This window comes from Gymnoscopelus microlampas, assembly GCF_963454915.1.
Source record: "Gymnoscopelus microlampas genome assembly, chromosome: 6".
In the NCBI taxonomy this organism is placed as follows: domain Eukaryota; kingdom Metazoa; phylum Chordata; class Actinopteri; order Myctophiformes; family Myctophidae; genus Gymnoscopelus; species Gymnoscopelus microlampas.
This window is the reverse complement of record NC_139943.1, coordinates 29,346,553-29,374,305: the sequence shown is the minus strand read 5'-3', so window position 1 is coordinate 29,374,305 and position 27,753 is coordinate 29,346,553. Positions and strand designations below refer to the sequence as shown.

Below are 27,753 nucleotides of genomic sequence, written 5' to 3'. Positions count from 1 at the left end.
ATGTCAATCAGCCAGACAAGGAGAACAGGTGAGCAGCAGGACTCTTATCCTAGTGGAAGAAATACTCTGATTTCTTTCACTTAAAGCTGCACTATATATCTTTCCTGTTCTACCCCAGATTTGAACCTGGGTCTCCTGCACAAGTTCTGCATTTTGAACCACTGAGTTAATAGAGCCTGCCTGCTTGCTCGGGGGAGAAATTGAATTTTAACCTTCAGACAGGGCCACTTGTCAACCTGTCGTGTCAAACCTAGACACAGGATCAAAATGTCTCAATAGAGGAGCAGGGAGACTGAATACAACCACCCCAATTATATTAGTTATATAGTACAGCTTTAATAAATGTATCAATACCACAGTATAGAAACACTCCGTTACAAAAGGCCTGTACTCCAAATGTTACCTGAGTAGGAGTACAGAAGTATACCTTTCGCTAAGCCGCCGTCCTCCATAGGCGGTCGTGCAATGCCAGCTTAGCGACCTTTGCTAAGCTGGCATCTGGTTGGACAAGCCGTGGGCACACATCATTGGAGTCAATGTAATCTAGCCTTTGTACAGAAGATAATTAGCAGCATTAATAACAAGATCAATTAAGATTAATACTGTGATAACACTATGGTTATTACAATAATACTAATGAAGTCACAAATCATATAAAACAAAGACATGTTAAAAAACCTCAGTGATACTGATGTGTTGACATGGTTGCTTTGGCATGTACACCTGAAACAGTCTTAGATTCATGGGCCTGTTTAGAGAGTAGAAGTTGTTTGTCTATTTAGTCAAACAAGGGCTCCTTTTATAACATTGGGTGACTGAGATGTGGGGGGAGGAGCTTAGCGAAAGGTCTATTCATTGGCATCAAAATATGCTTAAAGTACCAAAAGTAAATGTATTCTTCATGCATAATGTCCCATTTAACTCTTTTTTTATTTGTCAAAATCTGCCGGGGGTTTAATTTACAACAATGGCCGCTGACCGACTCCCCATTGATTCTCCCTTGCTCATCCATTTTCCCAGCTAAAATAAGTACCGGTTTGCAAGAACGAAAAGAGCCAGAGTAGCAGGTGTGATAAATGGTATCTTTTCAGACGTGTTGGAGTTTAGACACTGGGTCAAATTAACTTGACACTTAAAAGCCCACATGACATTATTTAGTTTCTTCTTATGTTTCAAAGTGGGATCTGGTTACCTCTGACCAGTAGTAGGGGAATTGGGAGTCATTGGGAGTTTTAAGTGGAGTGCCTCAGCTCATTTACTCAATGGCTTGCTGATGAGAATCAATAGTGAGGCACCTGCTGCTATTAGTTAATTGTCAAAATGAACAAATTCAAAATGGTAGAGAAGGACATTGTCAGGTCTCTGCTCTTTATTATATGTGTCTTGAGACGACTCTTTAAGTACAAATATTTCTAAGATCTATAGTAATGGCATGAATAAAATGTATCCCGGTGCACATTAACACATTGGGTGCCAAAATCGTATGTATACGGTTTTGGGAATACAACCATGGAGTGCCATTTTTTTTTTTTCACATTTTTTCTTTTTTTCCTTCACAGCACCAGGATATATCATTTTCCGAAGATTTAGACTCCAATCCACTTCCTGGTTAACTTATGACTTCAAAAGCCTGTATCTCGGCTCCTCAAAAATGGTTAAAAATCCTGGCACTCAGTGTACTCTGTTTTAAAAGGGTTAAAGGGTTAATACCAGTTAGAAACAATAGAAATCTAAATTTGGCTTTTTATAGGTGTTAACCAATCAGTTTGGAAGTCCATAGTTTGGACAAATCAGATTTTACAATGTGTACTGTATATGCTTGGTGATGTGAGCTGAGTGACTTAGTGTGGTGGTATAATAGCCTACTAAAAGCTTATATTCTCTGGTTTGTTTACATATTTAAAGGTACTGTATGTTAAAATAAGTGCTGAATGGCTTTATATTCCGATAGCAATCATTGCTATAGAGTAGAGTGTTTGTTCAATAACAGTGGTCTTCTTGTCTCTCCAGCACTTTAGTAAACAGAAAATAAATGTTCAGGTTCAAGGTTGTGCTTTATTGTTGCAGCTTGTGTACAGGTACATCAAAGTAAATCTTATTTTACTTTCAGATAAATGAGCAGACAAAATTAGAACTGGAACACACCTGATTAATGATGTTTATGTTCTCTCTCCTGAAATTGGTGTCACACCTGAAAATGTCTACTAAGCAAACACTCTATAGCAATGATTTCTAGCATTGCTATAGAGTAAAGCCTATTAATATAGAGATTAACCTTTCAACAAAACAATGTTTTTTATAACCAAACAGTATCACCTACAGCACCTTTAAACAGTCCCTTGTTTTGAACAGAGATGCCACACTGTGCATGTAGAACATCACCACCCTTTTCTCTGTTACAGGACAGCTCTTCATATTGCCTGTGCCAATGGCCATGTGGAGGTGGTTCACTTCCTGGTTGAGGGCAAAGCCAAGCTTAACCTATGTGACAGTCAAAACAGATCCGCCTTGATGAAGGTAATCCCTATGGATCTTTTCCACTATAAGAACCAAGTGAACCGTGACGTGCCATCTAATGTATTTCACAGGATCTCATGAATTTGTTTCCATACACACTAAAACAGCTGATGTAAAAGCTCACAGTGTGTCACAAGAGCTTGGAGATCATCTATTTTTTTTGCGGCGTGCTATGAGCTTGCAGATATGCTATTTTTAGCCAACGTTCTCTCCCCCCAGAATATGTATCCTGGGGTTCAAGTGGTAAAGTCTTTACTTAATGTCCACCATGGCAGGCGGTGCAGTGCCAGCATGAGCGCTGTGTGAGCATCCTGCTGGAGAACAATGCGGATCCCAACCTGGCGGACACCAACGGGGACACGGCCCTGCACATGGCTGCAGCCATCCCTTCCATCTCCTCTGCTGCACTGCTGCTGGAGCACAGGGCTGCCGTCGACACCCAGAACAAGGTGACTCTCCCTGTCTGGGGCTGCCTAGCACATTGTTCTATAGGCCTCAGACCAGTGGTTCTCAACCACTGTCCAAGGACACCCACATTAATATGAATTTGGCCACAGACCCGCATCTGAAACGATTTTGTGCCCCCCACTACAATATTTGTGTTGTTAAGACTTCATGTGACCAAGCCTGTCATCTACAGTATGACATCAGTCGCCTATGACATATCTATGAGGAATGACTCCAAAATTGGGATGAAGTCTCAGTCCAATCAAAGACCCTTTGACTTCCATTATAACATTTTAGTTGAATATTTTAAAAAGTATAATAAACGTGCTGATGGGGTTGATGCTGATCTCATCTCTGAAACTTTACCATAACTGATTTGAGTCATATTTATGAGATTTTATGAGAGTATTTTTAATTGGTCAAACTAACTAAAAGAATACATGTTCAGAAGCATCTTCCATAAAGAGTGTTGCCCATTTATCAGCTTCATTTCTATAGTGTTCCGGTTCCTATTTTGTCTGCTCATTTCTTTGTGTCATCACTTCCAACTTCACTTGTTTGATCTGCATCCTGTCTGAGTTATCTATCCTGATTGGATATTGGTATTCTGACCTGAAAATGCATTTTCCGAGATAGCAATGAGTACTATCAGAATATAGAGCTATTTAACACTTATTTTAACCAAAGAAAATATTTTACCCTACCTTTTAATGGTCTTGGATATTTCATAAAAGCATACACAGCGCTAGTGTGGGTAGTCTCCTTTCACATTGTTTCACAAATCACAGATTGAGACTTCTGAGGGGCCTAACAAAACATTTTTGTCATGAGATTAGTTTTTGCTTTAATCCCTGTGATGTGCTTCCAGGAGGGTGCCAGCCCCCTGTCCACGGCGGTTCGTAAGAGTCACGTGGAGATGGCCGAGTTTCTCCTCAAGGATGGTGCCGACGTCAACGTTAAGGACCAGGATCAGAGGTCACTTACTGGACAACATGCATTTAGTTGCTGTCAGGCAGAAACCTCCTATCTCCATATTTTAACTTTTTGTGTTTCTTTTTATTTGAATTAACACCCTACTTGATCATACTATAGTGTCACACAAAAGTATCAAAACCTTTGCTATTTTTTAATTTGAATCCTGAAAGTTTTGGTTTCCACCCGACAGAAATGATTTGTAACACAGGCCTGTCAGTTACATATTACATACATAATTACATAATCGCCTGGTTGCATTTTATTTGACATAAATCACAATTGTTTTGCATAATCGTCAGAATCGTTTCCATCCATCTGCATGAAGTAATCAGGAAAAATAGTGGAAATAGCCGATCTACAAGCATCGTGATGCGCTGTGAGCTTGTAGATTGCCTATTTTTTGCTATTTTTGAAAGTATAAAATAATTGGATATGGCCTGTTTTGGCCCATAGTGCATTATTGAATTTGTTCAATGGTACCAGTCATTTATTTGTATATTTCAGTTATTTGTTTATTTGTTATTTTATCTACCCTGTGCAATCTTTGCATAAAAGGCCTACAGAAATGTCATTCTTATTTACATGTTCCAATGTTCAAAGCCAAATAAATATACACTCAATCATTAATCGCAGTTATTTATATGACAATTAATCGTCAATGAATATTTCATGATCGCGTCATCCTTAGTAATAGATGTGTATTGTATAATGATACTTATTCTGCCGAAATGGGTACTGACACTGTGTAATACTTCTGTCATTGTCACTATACCTAAAGGACGCCATTGATGCTGGCTGCTGGAAATGGACATACGTGCATGGTGCGACTGCTCCTTCAGTTTGATGCAGACATTACACTGCAGGACACCAGCGGCTGCACCGCTGACAGCCATGCAGTGAGGAATCAGCACCATGCGTAAGCTCTTTTCTTTTACTCACTCACACATGTCTTATGTTTAGCTCTGGCCCCAAACAATTAACCCTCATTGAGTCATTGGTAAGAAAATGTGGTGTTTTTTTGTTTTGTTTGTTTGAGTTTTGCTTTATACCATGTCAAGGACCCCAAACTGATATGTATTTGCTTGCTGTTTTTGAATAGCCAAAGTATAAAATAGTGTTAAAGTGGTTAAACTGATTATGATTCTATTAGCACATTTTGCTGGGGACCCCCTGGAACCCCCTTGGGTTCCCCGGACCCCACTTTGAGAACCACTGTTTTATACGATGTGAGATGGAGAGAAAACATGTCACTTTCCATCCTGTGAGAATAGTATAGCCCTTCACAAGTTCACATTCAAACAACAGGTTTGGAATAGCATGTCACACAGGCTCATATTATTCTAAAACAATGGACTTTTGTTTTATAATCTTACTAACATTGTTTAAAATGTCAGAATATGAAATGGACTATATCTTGACTGTGGTGTCAGACCTTGTATCCACCACCAGAGGACTGTGGGTTCTACTGGTCTTTCAGTCTCTGCTCAAGTGGTTCCTCTTGTAGGCAGTGAATGTTTGTGGAAGCGCTTGGCATGGACGTTACTGCCGACGCTCGCATCATCACTGTGATGTCAGTCACGCCCAAATACGGAGCTGTATGTCAGTCTTTCCCTTATTAGTAAACACTATTTCGTGAGTAGCCTCACAACCACTCCAGTATCGTAAGTGCCAACAACTTCACATTGTTTTCCCTACTTATTTCGTCCCCACCAAAAGCCGTCATGTCAAATACACTAAACAAGTCTGCCGAAGAAGACGGCGGCTGGAGCCCGACCCTTGTGAGTGGGGATCTGTTTTCCTGTCCAGAGGATGAGTCACTGGCCCACTGCATCAGCGAAGACTGCCGCATGGGGGCCGGCATCGCCGTGCCCTTCAAGAAGAAGTTTGGCGGGGTGGACGAGCTTAAGGACCAGGGAAAGATCCCGGGACAGTGTGCCGTGCTGAGGAGAGGAGGACGGTTTGTCTACTATCTGATCACAAAGGAAAGGGTCCATGACAAACCCACCTACGTAAGCCTCCAACAGAGCCTGGAGGACATGAGGTCGCACTGCATGAAGAACGGCGTGACCAATATATCGATGCCGCGGATCGGTTGCGGCCTCGATAAACTGAAATGGGAAAACGTGAGGGAGGTATTGAAGGACGTTTTCCAACACACTGGTATTTCTATCGCAGTCTACAGCCTCCCGGAGAAGAATGGCACAGTGAAGCCGCAGCAGGGCTTTAGGCCAAAGACGTCGCATCGACACAGGACCTGGTAGACTCCTCGTGTGCTAAAATACAATCGTACAACATAAGCACCACTCCTGAGTACCGACATCAGCTGGGGTAGTGATTCTCTACCTTCTCAACGACATCAGATGGGGCAACTTGATGCCTCCCAACATGGTCATGCCTGACCCCAGTCTCTGAGCCTGAGCAGTGATCAGTAGTGGTCGTACCACACCCACAATCCCTTCCATCACCCATCCAAACCCCAGGGAGTACTCAAGACTGGACAACATCCTCCCTGATTTAAGGGGTTTTACCATCAGACAGCAGCTGCCATTGGCCATCAGTTGGGTCACTGTTGTTTTCATAAAAAAATAAACCGGTATTTAATTTCTACGTTCAGAGAGGTTTAAATTCCAAATATTCTGTTGTGCCCATCTTATTCTTGGAAGGAAAGCCTGGCTGATAACCAAGGGATACACCAGCTATTTGGATAACCTCACCAGTAGGGTTGAGTATCGACTGGGTTTTATCCGATACCGGTGCTAAACCGGTATTTTTAAAATGGTGCCAGAACCGCTCAATGACATTAATAGTTGTTTTTTTTGGGGGCCAAGGCATATTTGAACAATGCTGCACTACTGTGGGAAGCTCAGACTGTTATTTTAGTGTTCATATTGTGTCTCTGTCTCAGGTGTTCCCTCCTCATCATTGAGCATGGCACCAAGAAGAACATCATGCTGTCCCCGTCTCATCAGCTCCCCAGCAAAAGTCCCCTGCGTGGAGGTGAAGCAGCCTTCTCTCTGGGAGGACCAGCCACTGACAAAGACGGTAGGAAAATACCTTTCAATTCAATTCTAGGGGTGCAACAGTTAATCGAACTAATCGATTATAAAATAAGTATCGATTTGTGAAGTAATCGATTAAAAATCAATCCCTATTTCGGGCATGTCATTATAGGTGTAAAGTAAAAAAAAATGTTTTAAAGAAATGTCCGAAATAGTGAAAAGGGGGCGAACTACAGTTCGCAATGCGTTACAATGCGACACGTTGTGAGCTTGTAGCTTGTATATTTTCAATATTTTTTCACAACATTGTGTGGCAGTATAAAATAAGTGGTTAAATAAGTGGTTTATCAATCTCTTGCTATATTTAAAAGAACGGAACAAATTATTGCACTTGGATTATTAGATGAATCGAAAAAGTAATCGATAGATTAATCGATAATAAACAAATTGATGGTTGTAGCCCCATTCCATTGGTATTGAATAGTTGTTATATGGTTGTGTCAGACTTGGTATCGGATGCCTGTACATCATTGTCTTTGATTATGTCATTTATCCCTCATGCATTACCACTTCACTGGATCTAGAGCATGGATCAAATCAAGCAGGGAGAGGTATTACTTTGTGTGGCTCAGTGCTTCCCAACCTTCTCTGGATCAGGGCCCACTTTGAAAATCTTGAAAGCGTTCGTGACCCACCCATTTGACCACTTAACCCATTCAATCCGGGAACGCATCTGTGTCACTAAAGATTTCTTTGCTATTCAAAAATAGCAGATATACAAGCTCTTTTTTCTTTTTTTTTTAATCGTGAAAATATGTGCAAATCTCTAATCTTTGCTTCTGGGGGGTCCCTGGAACAAAATATTTTGAGATGGGGGGTGTCTGTGGACAAACACATCATTTTGGGTGGTCCTTGACATGAAACAGTTTGAGAACCACTGATATATATATATATATAGGAACGTAATTATTGTTTTTAACTGTTAGGATTTAGAAGACATTTGTAGAATCCCCAGAAGCAAAGATTTGAATTAAAAATGTTAAAAAAAATACATTAAAAAAATAAATAGCCGATCTACAAGCTCTTAGCACGGCACTCAGTGCCGCGCTATGAGCTTGTATATCTGCTATTTTTGAACGGTGTAGCCGCTCCTATAAGTGGGTTTGGGACCCATCCGTGGCGAAAGCTTTTCTTTCCGTCGTGAAAATGTGTCTTTCGCTGTACTGTGATTGGCTGATTGGTATTCAGACCCTTTGCTCAGTACTGTGATTGGCTAGCGAGACGCATGATGAAATTAATAACTCCACTCACATCTCAATATCACCACTCACTTAAAAAAAAATACTTTTTTTTTTAAGTGAGCTTCCATCACTGTGATGACCACTGTTGTTTTTAAATAGCACCGCTCACTTCACACTGGGTGTGATTGTTATTTAATAGCCAAAGTATAAAATAATAGTTATAGCTAAAAATATAAAATTACACTGTATGCGTTCCCGGATTGAATGGGTTAACATAAGTGGTCAGATGTGTGGGCCGTGTGCTTTTAAAGAGCGTGTTTCACCTTGGATCAATAGAGCTAACGTAGTATAAATGTTCTTTTTACATTCATTGTTTAGTGGACCACAATGGAAACAAGCCCCTGAGGCCTTTTGTGTTATACTTTTAGCATAACCATTGACTGCACTATCAATCAATTAATCAATACTATTAATGTTATATTATCATGAAAATCGTAGTGTTTTGCCAATTATTTGGTGGCCCACTTACAATATCCCCACGGCCCACCGTTGGTCCCCGGCCCACAGGTTGGGAATAGCTGGTGTAGAGCTAATAGCTGTATTTTTATGAATGTAAAAATCAGACGATCGAAAGTTATTGGTGATTTATACTTAGTTGCAGGCCGGTGTTGCAGGCGCGCAACTAACTGTAAATCAGGGGTAATATATGGCTTACCTATTTTGTCTTATGTAAATCTGTTATAAGAAAGAACATGCTAAATGTGATGATTTTGAAGTCAAGAGCATCTCTTTTCACCCTCATTAAGACGCAAATTGGACTTCTTTTCAGAACATTGGGTTAAGTGTGGATAAACCTTGACTACAGAGTAGCTAGAGCTCTAGAAAATGCATCTACTGGCCAATACTAAGTGTTTGTGCTGCGTTGTAGATGCTGAGGACGGTTAGTGCTAGAACACTTAACCACTTAAACCCCCAAATCCTTATTGTGGGGAAGGCTTTGGCAGAAAATGGCAGATCGACAAGCTCACAACTTTTATTTTCCCACAATAACAGAAAACAGACAGACACTAGTATAGAGCCCTGAGGGACCCTGGTCAACCATATAGGGTTTAAGTGGTTAAGCAATGCATCTGGTCTGTCCAAAGTGCTTGTGAAATAAACAACTATTTAAAATTGCAATCCAAATATTTGTATCTTTACAAAAATGTAGTACATTTTTGTGGTGTTTTAAGTTCTAAGCATATTTTGACTATCGTGATAATATCGTTAATTGCAATTATTTTGGCCACAATAATTGTGACATGAAATCTTCATATCATCCCATCCCTATGTGTGGAAAAAGCTTGACTACACTTTGTGCTGTGTTGCAGATGCTGAGGACAATTCACAATCGGAGTCAGCAAGTCGGTGAGTATACATTTTTTTTGACAGTACGTGCACTCAGTCAGCTGTCAATCAATTTCCCTGCTCAAATCCTTCTTCCCTGTTCAGGGCTTCAAAAAGTGCCGTGGATGATTGGGCATCATCAGAAGATGACGACGAATTAGATTTAACACCAGAGGTGATTGTTTACATATAAGATAAAACATGCATTTGTTACTGAATGGATTGTTTCAAATCATCATCCACACATCCGTCATATTCTTCCTTCCTTGTCTTTTCAGAAACCGCAGAAAGTGAACTTGAAGAAACTGATTGCTTCTAAGAAGAGAGAAAATGCTGGTAATTGTCTCACTGTGTTCACTTGTTGGTCTCCCTTAACTCATATACTGCCTAGAACGACTAAAACGACTTCTGTCCATAAGCCATGCCTGCCAAGAACGACTAAAACGACTTTTTAAAAAATTAAAAAAATTAAAATTATTTTTTTTTTAATTTTTTTTTTTTTTAGATTTTTTTTTTTTTTTTTGACCCAAAGACCAAGGAGATATGATTTTTCGAAGATATAGACTCCCATCCACTTCCTTGTTAACTTAAAACTTAAAAATTCTGTATCTCGGCTCCTGAGTACTTTTTTTTTTCAATGAAAAATATGGCAGTGTTCAAACGCGGCCAGAATAATTCTGGCAGTGAATGAGTTAATAGATTGAGGTTGTTTGACAGTGGTGGACAAAGTATATACTCAAGTATTCAAAAGTACAAATTCTACAAAATATGTTTTCCTTATCAATGCGTTCTCCCAAAAAACTTTAAAAACAAAACCAAACAGAAATGTAAAAAAATCACACCCTGTGTGAAGGAAGCGGTGCCTTTGGGGCGGGGCTTAACTCATTTCAGTTCGTCCCTATTGGTGGTCTGAGTCGACTTACCAAATTTGTACTTGGTAGCATGCTGCAAACTGGAATGATGGCTGTTTAAAGCCCAGCCAATGGGCAGACAGAGGGGGCGGGGCTTAAGTAATTACAGTTCGTCCCTATTGCTGGTTTTAGTCCATGTACAAAATGTGTACTCCGTAGCATGCTGCGAACTTGAGTTATGGCTGTTTGAAGGCCAGCCAATGGGAAGACAGAGGGGGCGGGGCTTCAGCAATTCATGCTGGTCCCTATTGGTGGTCTAAGTCCACATACCAAATGTGGACTTGGTGGCATGCTGCAAACTGGAGTTATAGCTGTTTAAAATCCTGTGCTCATCCCGTGCTCATACGGGCGCTGGGGGTCCCTGGACCCCTCTTTGATAACGTCAGCAAGTCATGCGCCTCACTATTGGTGGTGTAAGTCCACATACCAAATTTGGACTTGGTGGCAGGCTTCAAACTGGAGTTATAGCTGTTTAAAATCCCGTGCCCTAAACGGGCGGACGGACATAGCATACGCGGGGGGTCCCTGGACCCCGCTTTGATAACTTCAGCAATTCATGCTCGTCCCTATTGGTGGTGTAAGTCCACATACCAAATTTGGACTTGGTGGCAGGCTTCAAACTGGAGTTATAGCTGTTTAAAATCCCGTGCCCTAAACGGGCGGACTGACATAGCATACGCGGGGGGTCCCTGGACCCCGCTTTGATAACTTCAGCAATTCATGCTCGTCCCTATTGGTGGTGTAAGTCCACATACCAAATTTGGACTTGGTGGCAGGCTTCAAACTGGAGTTATAGCTGTTTAAAATCCTGTGCCCTAAACGGGCGGACGGACATAACATACGCGGGGGGTCCCTGGACCCCTCTTTGCTAACTTCAGCAAGTCATGCTCGTCCCTATTGGTGGTCTAAGTCCACATACCATATTTGGACTTGGTGGCATGCTGCAATCTGGAGTTATAGCTGTGTAAAATCCCGTGCTCATCATCCCGTGCTGATACGGACGGACGGACATACGGACAAAGTCAAGCTTAGAGCGGTTGGCACCGCTAAAAACAATATTGAGAATAGCAGGTGCGCCTTGTGAGCTTGTAGATCGGCCATTTTCACTATCCTTTATATTAGTGAATAAAAAATATCTGACACAGCCATAACCATATAAGGAGTTCCCAATGCCCAAATATGGAGTGTGTTGTCTAACCTGACATATACATATATCTCCATATATGGGCATAAAAGGGACTCCGTCTCCGACAGATGGTTACACTGGGTACTCTGACAAAGCCCCCAACGCTATGACTCGGACATATTGGTCGGATCAGCAGTGCGACGACGTAAGTGTGAGGGCCGCGTAAAAAAAAGAAAACTCCAAAAATGTACTCGAGTAAATGTACTTAGTTACTGTCCACCACTGCTGTTTTGTTCGTAGTAACTCTTGCCCCTACCTTCCCTGTAGCTTCCACACAACCCAACAGATCCTCGAGCGGTGTCGCCTCTGAGTCCGAGAACCAACACAGAGTCCTCCAGAGAACCCCGTCCCTCCCTAAGGCTTTACCAGCCAGCCAAGCTCCTCACAACAACCCAGTAGCTCCCTCCCCTGCTCCCTTTTTCAAACCTCCCCCGATGACACACACCCTTCTCCAGAGCTCCAGAAAGGTAAAATGATCATGTTGAAAAAAGAACGTTGTCAGTTTAAAGGTCTGTGACATGTTCCATGTTTTCTTCCTCTCCTTCTATTCCTGTACCTCAATGCCCCCTGAATGAGCAGACAGTGGAACTGAGCCAGCAGGTAACAATGACACCTCACAGCAGCCTTCAACTAGCAAAGTGAGATCAGACTCGCCTGAGGGGAGCCCGGAAGCAGAAGACTCTGAAGACGGTGAGGAGGATGATGATGATGATGAGGATGAAGAAGATGAAGACGAAGAAGACGATGATGATGATGATGATGAAGATGATGAAGAAGGTGATGATGATGATGAAGATAGTGAAGACGAAGATGAGGCAGAAGACGAAGACGACGATGATGACGAAGAGCAAGACAGTGAGGAAGAGGAGGGTGACAATGCTGCGGTCTCTGTCCCAGAGAAGAACACTGGAACGGATCTGCAAATGCCCCCTGGAACCGCTGGAACCGTCGAGGTTAGCGCTGGCGGTAGTGATGTTCAAAATGAACCTACTGACACGTCTGACTACACAGCAGCTGGTGCTGCTCTTGTGGATACGGCCGAGAATGTAGAGGCACAGGAGAACGCAAAGAGCACAGAGGGTACGAATAACGAAACTGTCACCACTGCTGGAACCTCAAGTATTGGTTTGCCGGTGACACTAGACCTAGAGGATGGCTTCATTGTGTCAGCCATCAGGGTAGAAGCCAAGTTTTCTGATGAGGATGACAGCCTTGGGAAGGTTCATGAGGGAGATTTTGATAAAGAACCTGGTGACGATCTTCCAGAAGATGATGATCATGACATTGATTCTGGGAGTGATGAACCAGACCATGGTGATACAATATGGAATGACAGTGATGATGACGTTGAAGTTGATCAAAAAGTTGCTTCTGGTCGCTCCACAGTACTTGCCAAGAGAAGCCGTTTGAAAGCCGGGGGAGTGGGGGAGGAAGATTCAGACGGTTCTTTAACACCTAAAGACGATGACAAGGGATCAAATGTCAATCTTTCTAAAATAGGGAAACGGAGATCATCGTGGGGCTCATCATTAGATGAAAGTGACGATGACAACCACAACTCACCTGCAGAAAAGAATGACAGAAACAAGGACACGTTTGAACAGGATGGTCAAGGATCAGAGGAGCTGATCCCTCCCCACTCAAAACGCATGTCGCCAGAAACAAATCCAGACAAGATGGAGTCCTCATTGGATTCCTCACCATCAATGGCCTCCCGCTCAAAGAGCGCCTCACCTAAACCAAAACTAGATACACCAATGTCTTCTTTCTCACCGCGGGTCCTTCAGTCTAGAAATGGATCACCACCAAAACAGAAGGTGGTTGAATCCGAATCACAGTGGGATTCTTCTTCAAATGCTAGCAGCCCAAAAGATGGTGCCTTCACCACCAAAGGTGACATGCTGATAGCTTCAACAGAAGATAAAAAGCCGTCCGAAGAACAGCAAGTTTCCGATGACTCTTGGGATGATGACAATGACGAAGATGCCTCCCCAGCATTGTCACCAGAACCTGAGGCTGAAAACACCAAAGTCCAGGTAGGAAGTAATGGTAAAGATGTTGAATCAATTGATAAATCTGCAAAAAAGGAAGGAAAATCAGAAGAAGAGAAAGAAGATGACAACAGTTGGGATGATGATGATGACAAAGAGCCTGTGAAAAATGAAACCTCTCGCCACCAGGCAGTAAGTTCAGCACACGGATATGCATACACTGGAGTTTCTCCGTTACACAAGAAAAAGGAGCAAAAAGAAGGTGACTCGGATACCTCTGAACCTGAAAATGATGACAATGGTGGAGAAAATGACCATGTTCCAGTGTCAGTTATCTGTGGGGATGAAGATTTGTCAGAGGATGACATGCAGAATGAAAAGGGGCTTGCAAGTGATGAGGAAAAGTCAGAAGATTCTGACAGCGAGGACCAAAAGCTGCGGTACGATTTTGTCAGTGGCACGGTCAAAGTGCCAGACGCAGGAGAGGATTCCGACAACACCCTCGATGGACGCCTTGGTGAAGAGGATGAAGGCCACAAGGCAGCGCATGAGGACGAGCCTAGATTAATTGCCTTTGTTTCATTAAGCAGTAAAGACGACATGGTCTCGGGTGGGCTCGATACAGAGCCTGTGAAGCAGGCCAACTGCGATGGATCCTCTGATGAGGAGTTACCCCAAACCGACATTGACGAAGTTGACGTGGATTCACCTGTTGAGCTAGGGGACAGGGACAAGGAAAGGACAGAGTTCAGAAACACCAAAGAGGCTGGCAAACAGGTAAACCAGGTTGTAGGTGGTAGCTAGTGTATAGCTATGTAGTGTGGTGGCTCTAGCAGATGTAGCATTGTAGGTTTTTGGCCTCTGTAGAGTCAACAGTTGTGGTAACTAACACTGTGTGTTCAAGTGGGACAGCATTTGGTATGACACTTCATTGTGGATGAAATGCATCTTTTCACTGCACAGAAAGAAGATTCCACAGAAGATGACGACGATGATGATGAGGAGGAGGAGGAAGATAACTACAGAGATGAGGAAGAAGAGGGAGATGATGAAGATGACAAGGAGCATTCTGAAGAGGAGGATGGAGACTCACCCGTTGCCAGCACACCAGGGCCAGAGAATGAAATCTCCAAAGACAAGCAAAGGGGTAAGGAATGAATCATGAAATATATGTGGTTTATCTCATAATGGGCCATTTTAAAGTGCAAAAACTAGATAACTATGATAAACTATGAAATAAAGGTCCACAAAAAAAATCAGTGTATTATGTAAAATGTTGTTATTATAATTATTATTAATTCACTAATAACTGGCAAACTACCAAATGCTCCCCAGATATATCCTTGACCAACACTTTAATCTGTAACATGTCACCCACAGATTTCCTGTCAGAGTTGGGGCTTGAGAAGGGAGAGGAAGAGGAGGATTCGTGGGACTCTGAGGTACAGTGGCATTTATTTATGTGTTTATAAGATCACACACATTGTTATTCTCATTGTTGTTCTTTACACAAGTGATCTTTTTCATTTTCAGTCTCGCTCTGAAAGTCCCCAGAAGACACAGCATGAAGCGGAGAAGAGCTCAGTCGTCAAATCTCCCATGTCTGTTGTTCAAGAGGAAAATAAAGGAGGTAAATCTAAACATTTTAATTTGTTTGTTTTATCCGACAAAAGAACTAATGACCAACATTAGATCTTCAGCCTCCATTTCATGCAGCAGAAACATTATGGCCTCAGTAAATGGAAAATAATGACAATTTGAAAGATTGCATTGTTTTTATTGTTAAAGGTGCTGCAAGTGATATTTATTGGTTTAAACAAAAACGTTCAAAGTTCTATATTCTCTCTATTATATTCAGATTTCAGCTCTATATTCTGATAGTAATCAATCATTCCTATTATAGAGTGTTTGTTCAGTAACAGGGGCTCTTTAAGTACAGTAGCCTTGCCAAGCCACGGTTGTGCAACTCCTGTGCATCCCCTGGACATGACGCTAGTATTCAATTCAATTCAATGTTATTAACTCTTTTAACGCCATCGATGCGTTTTCGAGTCAAATGCTACTTAACCCACCCACGCCATCGACGCATTAGACGCGCTGATAGCTTTTTCATTGTTTAATCTGTGATCGCGCTGTTCTGTGTATTTTTTAGCATCAGTTTCTGTTTTTGTTTTTTTCACACTCACCCGGATCCGGATTCATGACGCAGATTCCGTTTCCGGTTCTCGGAAGGCCTTTTTTAGGCATTTTAGGCCAGAATAGGGAAAAACACGTTTTTTTCACACAGTATAAAAAACGAACGGAAAGCTCCAGTTCTATTTTCTTTAGTCTGGATGACGAACATACTGAAAATACTGTCAAAGTGTCAAATCACAACAAGTTGTCTCAAGACACTTTACATGTAGAGCAGAGACCCGACATTGTCCCACCCAAACTTTGCACGCACATTCGCACTACGTTGAGGAACAAATGCCACCCTTTTAACATTGCCCTATTATAGCGCCACCAGGAGGCAGATTTTTGCAAAACATTTTTTTTATATTACGCCTACGAATGTATTCCAAACATCACACAAATCGGTACACATTATATCTATGGTCAAGTGATCAGGACGGATCTTTCATATTTTTCAGGATGGATTTTTCATATTCCATCCTGATTGGCGAATTCCGAACATTGCTAGCCCACAATAACCTACCTGACCTGGCGGAGACTTGTGCTCCGAGGAGCACTTTTTCTAGTTTATTCTGTATCCTATTTTCTGTCCAGATTGTATTCCGACCTGAAAATGTATCTTCTGTTTATAGGTAGACCCCTTTTACTGAACAAACGCACTATAGCAATGATATTCTTTTCTTTTCTTTTAGCAAAACATTAATAATTGTGTTGGTAGGCAGGAAAATTGCTTTTATGTCCGTTTTAGCAGTGAGTTTTGCCCCAAAGCTTCTGTTTAAAAGTGTTTACTTTGCAATTAAGCTTTTTGCAAACTTGTAGAATAAGACAGAATTCCACTTGTGTCCGCCACCGAACAAACCGTGCTTGTCTCCATGTAACAGAATGTTAACATCTCTTTTGTAGACTTGTTTTATGTTCCCTCTTTCATGAGAGGCTCTGGAAGCAATAGGATGGCAGTTCTAGAGCCATGGAGGAGTGTAGACAGTTCCAGAGGCTGCCAGGGACTGCTGGGTAGGAATGTCTGTCTGAAAAGCAGCATGTTCACCATGTCAGAGGACCATCATATCATGATCATTATACTGTAGGAGAATGCATGCAGCCTCCCCCCCCGAACCCTGGCATTGAAACCTATACTGTATCGCCGCTGTCGGATGGAAACCTTGTATGTCCAAAACTCGTACTGGTACCGTTTTTCTCTTAACCAATGAGTGTATTTTCGCTTCTTTTGTACTGCACTTGTACGACGAAGTAGGACATTAATTTACAACAATAAAGAAACAAGAAAAACAAAACGGATTTTTTTGAAATATGGAGATGCAAGGTTTCTGCCCGACAGAAATTATATCTTAGAAGGCCACAAGTTCTGTTTGAATTAACAACTTAAGCCCTATATACTTAGACGTATGACAAACATTGTGATGCGACACATTGTGAGCATGTAGATCTGCTTTTTGACATATTTAGCCTATAATGGCATGCCCAAAAGAAGGAAGCCAAGTTGAAAGTGATTACAACATGACAACATTCTGGTTTGTTTTTTGCCCACTTGGGTTAGGTTTACTTCATCTACAATTTTAATTAGAATGTCTGACAGCTAAGGTAGTATTACTGCAGGTAAACGATTAGGCAAGTTGACAGCTCATCAAAGTATACAAAATTGAATGGTCAGATATTTTCCATAACTTTATGGGACACGTTATATTGCCTTGTGCCCATCCACATGGTGATGGAGGAGGTCAAAACAAATGCTAAGATAATGCGATGCAAGGATGCAGCCGACACTAACTCGGGGACTCCTGGATCGCTGCCCTTCACACCCTCCTGTCTAGCATCAGGGTCCAGAGCTCAGCAGTGTTGTTAGCTCCACTGTCGCACGGCAGTGTGTGGGTGGTGCTCCTCCTTTCCCTCCTAGCTGTGCCTTGGGTTGGCTCCCACAATGTCAGTTTGCTCGCCACCAGTTCCAGGTGCCTGACGCAGTGCCCTGCCAGCCTCATCCTTCTCTGTCTGACCTTGTCCGTGACCCGTGGGAGGCCTCCGTAGAGGTCCACGTTTCTGATGTGGTCCGCCCATGTGACATCAAATGACATTCGTAGCATTCTTGTGTAGACGCCATCCAGGGCCTTTTTTAGCAAACCCCTTTTTCTTTTTCATACTGTATCTTCGTCTTGATATATGAGCCTTATATGAAGGCTTTCACCATCCCAACTAATACAGAACACACTGAGACTAGAATGAGCAGAAATGTAACTCTTGTTCATTGCCTAATCATACACCTTCACGGCACGCTCATTAACCACAAGCTCAACTGCATGGACAAGCTACTTACAGTGCCCTGGCTTCACGGAATAGCATGCCATGCAAACTAATCCACTTGGCTCTTTCCCACTATATCGGGCTAACCCAGAACCTTCCATAACCCGAGACATTACAGAACCTTTGTGAGCTTGCCTTGTAGATCGGCTATTTTAGCTATTTTAGAAAAGAAGCTGACAGTATAATTTCTGTGTTCAGGGTTCCCAGAACGCAGGGTTAGTACCACCTCCTGAGCAGGGCCCAAATTAGGTTCTGAGAATCTGAAACAAATCCACAACCTGTGAAATACGTTTCACAGCACTGTACGGTTCACTTAGTTGTAGTGGAAAAGAGCTAAATGTTCTTCCATTCTGTCCAGCGGATGCATCTTGTGCCGTCTCGGACACACACACAGATATGTTTTTGGTTTGTTTTGTTTTGTTTTTGATAACCCGTTTTTCTCCTTGCAGTTGTCAAAGATGGTGTTGGCGGGGACAGTGATAGCCGTGGCAAAGATGGTGACATTAATGGCGATCATGTGCCACCGAAAGAGGTAAGTTCATCAAATGAATGAATGAATGTAGGAAAATGCTGTTTTCCTTGAAGATGTCTAGAGCTGCAACTATCGATGATCTTCTTGGCGATTATTCTATCGATTACTTTTTTGATTAATTGAATAATCGAGAAGCAAATATATTCTTTATGCATGTTTTGTTAACCAATTAAGCCCGATTTTTTTTTTACATTGCTGCATGAAAATAGTCGATTTGCAATCTCACAATGATGTGTTGTGAGCTTGTAGATTGGCTATTTTCTGCACTTTTGAAAATCGATTACTTTATTAAAATATATCATTTTTTGTATTCGATTTAAATCAATTAGTTTGATTAACTAATTGCACCCCTAAATATTAACACTCATCCTCTCTGCCAGACTGAGAAAGCAAAATGGGAGCCACTCTCTGTTCTGAGCAAACTGCAAGGAACCGGTAATGGAAAGACAGGTACGTTAAGTTGTAGCCTTCCTGAGTGATGTGAATCAGTAGCAAATGATGTAATTTTTCTCGATTTATTTTTAATACTGCACTTCATTCTACTTGATAGACTTAATGGAAGAGCTTGGTCTGGGTGATGTTGATGATCTGGAAGGTAAGATGATACATTTAATTCACTTTCTGTGTACAGATCATATCAATCATACATGCAGTGAATCTTATTAAGTAGGCTACTCTGAATATAAATCTAATTTTCTTTCTACATACTTTTATGAAGCTCGCAAAGCAGGTCAGTGTACGTGACACACATTAGAGCTTCCACCTGACGTCACTAGTTGTAGTTCTTCCCTAGCCTCCTAAAGAGATACTCTGTAGCATTGATATAGTTAGACACTATTACTTAAAGCTGTACTGTGTAACTTTTTTTTGTTAGGGGTGGTTGTATTTGCTCTCCCTGCTCTTCTATTGAGACATTTAGATCCTGCCTGTGTCTGGTTTGATACAACCTTTGACCCAATCCTGCTTCTGGTTTGTTTTTAACCTGAGGGTCATTTCTCCTCTTTTGAGCAAGCAGGCAGACTCTATTAGCTTAGTGCTACAAGTTTAAGCACTTGCGCAGGCAGGAGACCCGGGTTCAAATCCGGGGTAGAACAGAAAAGTTACGTTGTGCAGCTTTAAGTGCAGCACTTAAGTTACATTACACCACTGATAGTTAGGCATGCTTGGTCTCCAATGGTTTCTATCGTGTTACTGGTACCAGATGCCTCAGACTGGGACTCGGCCAGCACCACCAGTAGGAGGACGCTGCCTGGCCGCAGGATGGCTTCCTCCCCTGGGGTGGAGGAGCTGCCAGAGTCCTCCAGCCCTTCCCCCGTGCCACTGCCATCTGGTCAGGAGCAGGAGGCGTCCGCCGGTGCGGTGGCACCACCTCCTTCGGTTCACGGGTCAGGCCAAAAGTCGACACCACCACCACTGCCCAGTCCAAGGTCTCTCGCCTCCCCGTCCCCGTCCCCGTCCCCGTCCCGGGCCTTACCCAATCCCCAGCCCCGTGCCAGGAAGATGGCGCCTCAGAAACCAGAGAGCGAAGAGGGTAAGGTCATAGGACCTTGTGCGACCTTATAATTTCCTGATTATTAGCCATAGTACTTAGTGTTGTATTTGCTGGGATGGATGCTTTTGATATCCCTTCTCTGGTCATTCATTTTTATGGCCGGTTTTATTTATCCCTGCTTCTCGTCACACTGAATTAAATACGTGCATTTTTTGGGGGGGATATGTTTGATATTTTCACAATTGAACAATGTAATACAAATGTATGTTAACCAACCAATAACCACATTAGCCCTGGTGTATCTATTTTGGGCACATTTAATTTTTCAATTCCATTTCAATTTCAAAGTTAATAAAATTAAGTTTGAAAATGGCAGATCTACAAGCTCAGTTATTTTAGCTGTTTGTTGGAAAGCTGAAGTTGTTAAGAAAATGTCCCTCCCCCGATTTATTTTTACAAATGTAAATGGTGCTTTATGTCTCTCTCTGCTTGTCTTTTCAGACTCAGATTGGGATTCAGACAGTACGACCTCCCCTCCCCGTCCGGCGAAGACTTGCAATCAACTGCCACATATAAGCGAGACTCAGGTGGTGAAGTCAGGTAATAAGCTGGACTGTTTGTGTTGACATGTCCTCTATGCTCGGCCATTGTAGAAAATGTAATATTGCCAAACTATCCCAATATACGGTATTATTGAGGGGGGGCGAGCAAAGGGCTGCTCACACCAATCATTATCCTCCTATAATTCTACAAAGCTCTGTGCGGGCGGTGTGCCCAAAAACTCTTCTGCCCAGTTCTCCTCAGTGGCTGGAGCAATTGCTCTACACAGACATTGACCATTAGGCAAGTGCATATATGAAAAAAAAGCACCTTACCCAAAAAAAATTGGAACAAAAGGTTTCTCAACTGTTTTTTGTAGTATGTGGTGTCCTGAATAACATACTAAAAGTCTACCAAAGTTTGACCACTTTTAAGGTGTTATTTTCAAGATGGCGTCCAAGATGGACAAAAAAACGTTAAAATAGCTTAATTCCTTCATTATTTATCCTAGACAAGTACTTTTTGTGTCTAACCCCATGTTTTGGGGGCCTGGGAATCCATTGGACTTGTCCAAATTGCAGAGATACAATTAGATAATTGTGAAATCCTATATTTTGTTTGAGACTCAATTAAAACCCTCTGAAATGGTCACCCGTTTCAAGTTAACTTAACTAATTATATAATAAATGTCCAACAGCTTATATATTTTTTTTACTGGAACAAGGCTTTAAGATATCCTCAAAACACAACACAACTAATAGTCACAATTTGCAGAAGGTGGTAGCAGAGAATATTGTCAGTTGCAATATAATATTGTTTTCAACATTGCCCAAACTAAATTCATCTTTATACACCCCACCCAAAAACAATTTCTTGCATTTTTAACCAATCTCTGCACCCCTCCCCTTACCCACCCCACATAACTTCATAACTCCTCCCCTACATACACGAGAATATATATTTTTTTGTGGACGCGCAGTGTCATCTTGTAGACACGATTTTGAAAAACATTGAATAGATGTTTATTGAACTTTTTAACACAGGAAGGCAATCAGTGTCTGACTGGTCTAGAGTTTAGTGGGCCTAGGGTTCCCCTCAGGTGGGTAGAGGGGAGTATGGGGGTTACTGGATTGCTCCCTGGGCACTTGGAGCACAGAAGAGCAAAGTTAGGAGCCAAGGAGACCCTGAGCTTCTGATCTCCCCCATGTCCGATGTGCAAAACCTCCAACAGAGATGATACGCCATTTCAACGAAGACAGTTCTGCAAACGATACATGAAAGATTTTTTTGCCAGATCTCACTCCAAGTGGCTTAGGGAGCCTGCGCTCTCCTCGTTCTCAGCTCCTCCAAAAGCAAATTAGCATTTGGGATGCAAACGATTTCTAAGCCACGGCACGCTGGAGGACGGAGTGAGGAGGAGGCAGAAATGAAGGTAGTAGTGGTGGTTGTAAGACCTCCACGTGGTGGTGCATGACTGTGTGTCAGGCAGACATGGGTCTGGGTGTCTATGTCGGACTGGCTCACAGGAGAGTTGGTGGTGGCTGACCATTGATATTCCCAGGGGCCCCCAGTGACTTATCATTATGGCTCAGAGCGTCCTCTCCCCTCTCCAGAACAGCTCCAGAACAAAAACTTGGTCTAAGCCGAAAGCAGTGCTTGTTTGTTGGATAGCAGCAGAGACACAGCCCCTTATGGGCGTGGAGGTCGGTTAGATTGGGATTCTATGGGGGAGACTGGAACCCAGGGCGTCATGGGCTGTCCCCTATACGTACCTTCTTGCTGTTACAATTATCCAGAAAAAAAGATCAATGTTCAAGCTTATTGCCAGCAGTACCAATCACAAAACAAAGACATGTGAAATGAATTTTGCACTAAAACCTCACACAACTACTCACAGGAATAAGGAGATGTCTGTGACAAGCAAATCTGAACCTTATCCACGCCACACTCCTCCACCACCCCTGTCTAGACACCCAGTAGAAGACACTATATACATGTTGTGATAGCTCTGTACCGACTTGCACACCCTCTCTAGGCCCACAAGTGGCCATTTTTTTCCTACTGAGTGTAGCGTTGTGAGCTTGTACATCGGCTATTTTCACAATGTTTGCCTCTTTCTTACCTAATATTTGAGATAATATAGTCTTAAGAGTAATTAAATTTTAACTTTAGAAATGTGCAGATGCCCTGTATACACTTACAATACTGTATGTTGGTTTGTTTACTGTTGAGTGAGAAAACAATGTTGCACATTAAGCTAACCATCTGGCGACCCCCCAAAATTATTTGGGGGACCCCCAGTTTGGGAACCAGACACCTTTACAAACAAATTGGTGGAGACATTTCTCTGTAAGGAATTTCTTCCAATATTTGTGTAATATTCCCAGTCTATCACTTGGCAGCCATGTTTTTACAAATGTCACAGTACCACCCAGTAATAATGAATTTATTCCTTATTGGTATCCAAAGAAATTTTAAAAGCTTCAACCGAATGTGAATTAGGTTGAAGCAGGATTGGGCATTATGGCGTGTAGAAAAGGGAGAAATGTCCAATTACATTGTTAAATATGCTTATAACCAATTGCTTCAATATTCAGTTTTACTTATAATCACTTGACTATAATGTATATATGCTAATTGGATTCCTAGATCACCAAAACATGGGGTTAGGCACCATAATTACTTGTGTAGGGCAAATAATGAAGGAGTAATGGTCTTTTAAGGAACTGGTGGCGGCCATCTTGGAAATTTGACATTTCTAATGATCAGATTTTGGTAGACTTTTGATATGTTATTAAGTACACCTGATACTACAATAAACCATTGAGAAACCTTTTGTTCCAATTTCTTTTGGGTCAAACCATATATGCACCCGCCTACATTACCATGTGCACGGAACAGCGAAGCCCGTTTTTCGCTTTCCCCAAATGTCAGCTGTTTATTAGCGTTTTTGTGTTCGCTGGCTCCCGGGTGGGCAGATCATATGCACATATCCCCCCACGGGTTGCCAAATCATGTGCGCATATCCCCGAACGGGTATGGTCTAGTAACTTTAACTTTAAAGATATAGATATATATTTATCTAACTCGAGTGAATGGCAACGATTATGGAATATCTGCTCCGTTCCTATCGTCATGTTTTGTGTGTTCTCCCTGCAGGTTCCCCTGTGCACGAGCCTTCACCTGTGGCCAGAGACGGGGAGATCATTCTGCAGACGGAGGAGCACACGCCAAAGGTAGGTCAATGTCACTAAATGCCCTGTCCATGCTACCTCATTTCTCATTGTCATGTTTTCATCCATGCGTACAATGTTCTTATGGTCTCCCACGTGTAGCAATAATCAGTCCATTGAATTAATAGGTGCTCAAATCAATTAATCTACTTAACAAGGTTTCGTGTTTGCGCTATAAGTTTTGACTTTAAGATTCTCTTTGAGTTAAGGTCAATACATGCTCCTTCCGATGTAGGAAAAAACTGCTGTTTCGGGAAGGGGTTTCCGAACTAGTTTAAGTCAGGGCATCTGGGTGTGCACGAGTTCCAAGGAAAAGGTCTGAGACCGTTCATCAGAAGTTCTGAATGACATCAATTTGTAGTTATTTCACCTCCCTTTCTGAAAACTTTGGAAGGAGCATGTATTACACTTTAGTCCTGCTGGAGTCATGGTTGACGATTTCAATGTTGTATCCTAGATGTTTTTTTGTTTTTTTAACTAACACTCATTCTACCTTGAGATTGTTACCCTTTAGATATATCTGCAAAATGTTATACCCCCTGCATCAGCATGCGCAGATTGAACAGAAATAAAGGCAGTAATGCAGTAATTGTGATGAATTCTAACAAATACTAACATGCTTCCACATCCAGATGAATCTTGCCATACTGTAATCCCTGTGTGTTGCAACATCAACGCCTGGTTCGTGTCTTAATTTTGTTTTTGTCAAGTCCACGTTAATTGTATTTCTTTGTCTACTCATGCCATCAAAGGAGAAGGATGATGCCTCAGATACATATGAGTTAGACTCAAATACGCCCTCTGACCGCATGGGGCCTGAAACTGGGAAAGCAGAGGAAGAGGTGATTGATGAAGCTAGGCCTGAGGCGGTCGATGAATCCGATCAGGGGGAGTTCCCATGGGAGAAACGTTACGAGAAGCTCTGGGTGGAGGTGGAGAAACGGGAGGTCAAAACCACCTTCAAGAATGTGACCGCAGAACTGAAGGAGAGGTTCGGAGAGCTGACCGAGTCTCACAGGTGTTCCCCGGAAGACACCGCAGAAGAAGAAGAACAGGCCATGGTCGAATCTCCTCGCGCCGAAGAAACGTCCAGCGACGAAGAGGAAGGCGAACTCATCGTGCGTCCCATGGCCAGGGCGAGGAGCACCGCTCTGCTCACCATACCCGAGCAGAGGGAGTCGGGTTTAGAGGACTCCCAGACCGAGTCTGCTGAAAACTCCCAGTTTGACGAGCGGACCCAGCAGTTAGTGCTTCCAGGCAGTGAGGCCAGCAAGGCCGAAGAACAGAATGTGACCAGCGACAGCGCGCTGGAGCAAAGAATGTCTCCTTCACCACAACTCTCAGCAGGGCTTGACTCTGCGGACAGCGACATAAATAATGATGCTGAGGCTTTTGCCTGCGGTCCTGCCGAGCACATGTCTGAGGACATTGACCTTGATTCGTCTTTGAAAGATGAGGCCAAAGCTGAGCCGCTCCAGTGCCCACAACCACAGTCTACCATGGTGGACAACGATACAGTTCCAGATGAAGGCGAGGAGGAAGAGGAGGAGGAGGAGAGCGCCGCTGGTTCGGAAGCGAATCCCCAAGAGATGGTTGATTCTCAGCCTCCCTCAGTAAGCACACGTTCAGCAGCTAACCCCGGTGTCTCTGATGAAGAGCTTGAAGAGGACATGCAGAGGTTCAAGCAGGAGGTAGGGATGCTGAAGGTTGTGCTGCTGGACTTGGAGAAAGAGAAGGCCCAACTCCAGAGAGAGGTAGAGGATGGCCGTCACTCCCCCCATAGTCCGGCCTAGAGAGCCTCTCTTTCTTCATCTTTTTCCCCCCCATTTCATTTCATTATCTTCACTGAGTTGTGAGAAAAGCCCCAAAACCATGGTCACAGATCATAACTTCAGTCTACGTATCAATATTACAGTAGTTTTTGTGTGTGTGTGTGTGTGTGTGTGTGTTATTTAACATAGAAAAGATATCCTTGCATGTTTCTATGGTTTGTCTGCGTAGCTCGCTTTGCTATTGATTACATTTAGTTTTCCGTCTGACATTTTCTCACCTTTTCTCAGCAATCTGAATGACTTTGGGGCAGAACTAACGTGTCACTTATACAGTAGTTCACTGACATGCACCAACAAGAAACCTTTTGGCCTTTGGCCTCCTCATATATAACGTATTATGTGTTGCACTCCAGATATCAGAGGCCATCTTCGATCTCCCGTACTTGTGCCTTTTTGTTTTTCTTCATGCATGAAGTTTGCATGTCACTTAACATTGTGGATTGCTTCTGTTGCATAAACTCTCTAGAATCTAGATGGCGTGCTGTGAAGTGGGTGTGGCAAACGATGCTCTTCTTTTCTTTGAAAAGAAGTTTTGGGGAATGATGTGCCAGTTGCAATTCTGTTTAAGTTTTTTTAGTTGTGTTTATTAGTGTGTTTTCCCTGCATGCTGTTTCAATGTCATCCTTCATGTGAATAATTTGCTCATACAACGTACCATTCATATACTTACAGAATAATTCAACTTAACTTTTGGCCAGCCTTTTGAATGTTTTCCGGGACCAGTGTTTTCCTAGGAACAACTTGAATGTGACAGTTTCAGATTTTAGTCGTGCATATTCACTAGTCTCCTCCATAGCCAAAGAGAACACCTTTTCCACTCACAGCTCTGAGTCTGAACACAATGAACTTGAGAAAGAGAGAGTCGACTTTGACAATGTCCAGAGTGAAATTCAGGGGATATATGGGTATATCTTCTGCTTGCGAACTGGGGGTAGAATTTTTATGTCATAAAGCTCAAACAAAAAAGAGTCAGCAATCTTTAGCCAGTGTTCAATTGTTTGACAGTTTCAGGACACTGTTCACAAATAGGGGTTGGAGAATCCAACTGGAACATACTGATGGAATTCAAGATGTTGACTGAAGTGAGCATTGAAATGCACAGAAACTACACTTCATATTAATTAGCTCCGACTACCGTATTACATGGAGCAACCACAGTTAGGTGTTAGGTCTCCCGAAGGAGGGGTGACGTGCTGAATTATGCATGGCAATGCATACAAGTACCTGCTCCAAATCGCATTTTTAAAGGCTGGCCGCGACCTGCTTCACTCTGGCCCCGATCATGCTCATCATTAAACATTTACCCTTGTCTTTTAAGGCCGGCAAAGAGAGGACTAAAACCAAAACGGAGGCGCAAAAGCCCAGTGCTTCCTGGGATATTGGACCAAAAGAGGAAGGACTGGAAGCAGAGAAACCTGAGACCGTCTCAAGACAAGTAGAAGGCTCAGTGGCTGGAGGAGATGGAGCAACTGAAATGGAACAGCAGCTCACTGCCACTGACAGTAATGCCCAAATACTGGCAACTAGAAATCCAAAGAGGTATGCACTTTTCTCTTCTTTTTTTCTTTTCTTTTTCTGTGTATTAGAGTAGAATGTCGTTGCTGTCGGGCAGAAACCTCTTATCTCCATATTCAAACTTTTTGTGTTTTCTCGTACGACAGCGTCACACAAAAGCATAGAAAGTAGCAGATCTGCTGCTTTTGCTATTTTTGAATTTGAACATACTGTATGAGGTTTCCATCCGACAGAGACGATATGTGTTTGTATTCAAAAACATATCCTTGCTGTACAGTACATTCTATATACAACAGTGGTTCTCAAACTCTTTCCTGTGAAGGACCCCCAAATTAATATGTATTAGGCTGTGGACCCCCCATCTGAAAATAGTTTGTGCCATAGATCCCCCATACACGATTTGTGTTGTTAAAATGTAAAAAGACCTGAAGAAGATCAGGTAAATGGTGATCAACAAATTGTGCACGC

The 27,753-nt window shown here is 42.5% G+C and overlaps 2 protein-coding genes across 9 annotated transcripts in view; both read left to right on the top strand.

Annotated features, from left to right (window-relative positions):
- Positions 1-27,753, top strand: part of ankrd26 (ankyrin repeat domain containing 26) — a 55,630-nt gene that overhangs the window by 703 nt on the left and 27,174 nt on the right. For 6 of the 8 annotated variants that reach the window (XM_084060942.1, XM_084060941.1, XM_084060940.1 and 3 more), the window contains exons 2-22: positions 1-28; positions 2,403-2,517; positions 2,793-2,966; positions 3,833-3,939; positions 4,718-4,855; positions 6,845-6,981; positions 9,550-9,586; positions 9,671-9,740; positions 9,844-9,907; positions 11,930-12,129; positions 14,617-14,800; positions 15,034-15,095; positions 15,187-15,283; positions 18,591-18,673; positions 19,054-19,123; positions 19,224-19,268; positions 19,875-20,204; positions 20,667-20,765; positions 23,865-23,941; positions 24,691-25,629; positions 27,089-27,309. The exon at positions 1-28 is cut by the window's left edge and continues 120 nt beyond it. In XM_084060942.1, the coding sequence (XP_083917068.1) occupies positions 1-28; positions 2,403-2,517; positions 2,793-2,966; positions 3,833-3,939; positions 4,718-4,855; positions 6,845-6,981; positions 9,550-9,586; positions 9,671-9,740; positions 9,844-9,907; positions 11,930-12,129; positions 14,617-14,800; positions 15,034-15,095; positions 15,187-15,283; positions 18,591-18,673; positions 19,054-19,123; positions 19,224-19,268; positions 19,875-20,204; positions 20,667-20,765; positions 23,865-23,941; positions 24,691-25,629; positions 27,089-27,309 (3,277 nt within the window). The remainder of the gene's footprint in view (positions 29-2,402; positions 2,518-2,792; positions 2,967-3,832; positions 3,940-4,717; positions 4,856-6,844; positions 6,982-9,549; positions 9,587-9,670; positions 9,741-9,843; positions 9,908-11,929; positions 12,130-14,616; positions 14,801-15,033; positions 15,096-15,186; positions 15,284-18,590; positions 18,674-19,053; positions 19,124-19,223; positions 19,269-19,874; positions 20,205-20,666; positions 20,766-23,864; positions 23,942-24,690; positions 25,630-27,088; positions 27,310-27,753) is intronic. The other 2 variants (XM_084060939.1, XM_084060943.1) reach the window with 2 other exon arrangements.
- LOC311047875 (ADP-ribose glycohydrolase OARD1-like) lies at positions 5,661-6,200 on the top strand (the record flags this gene model as incomplete). The annotated part of the gene is made up of 1 exon (XM_084060824.1): positions 5,661-6,200. The coding sequence occupies one exon, from the start codon at positions 5,661-5,663 to the stop codon at positions 6,198-6,200; it is 540 nt and encodes a 179-aa protein (XP_083916950.1).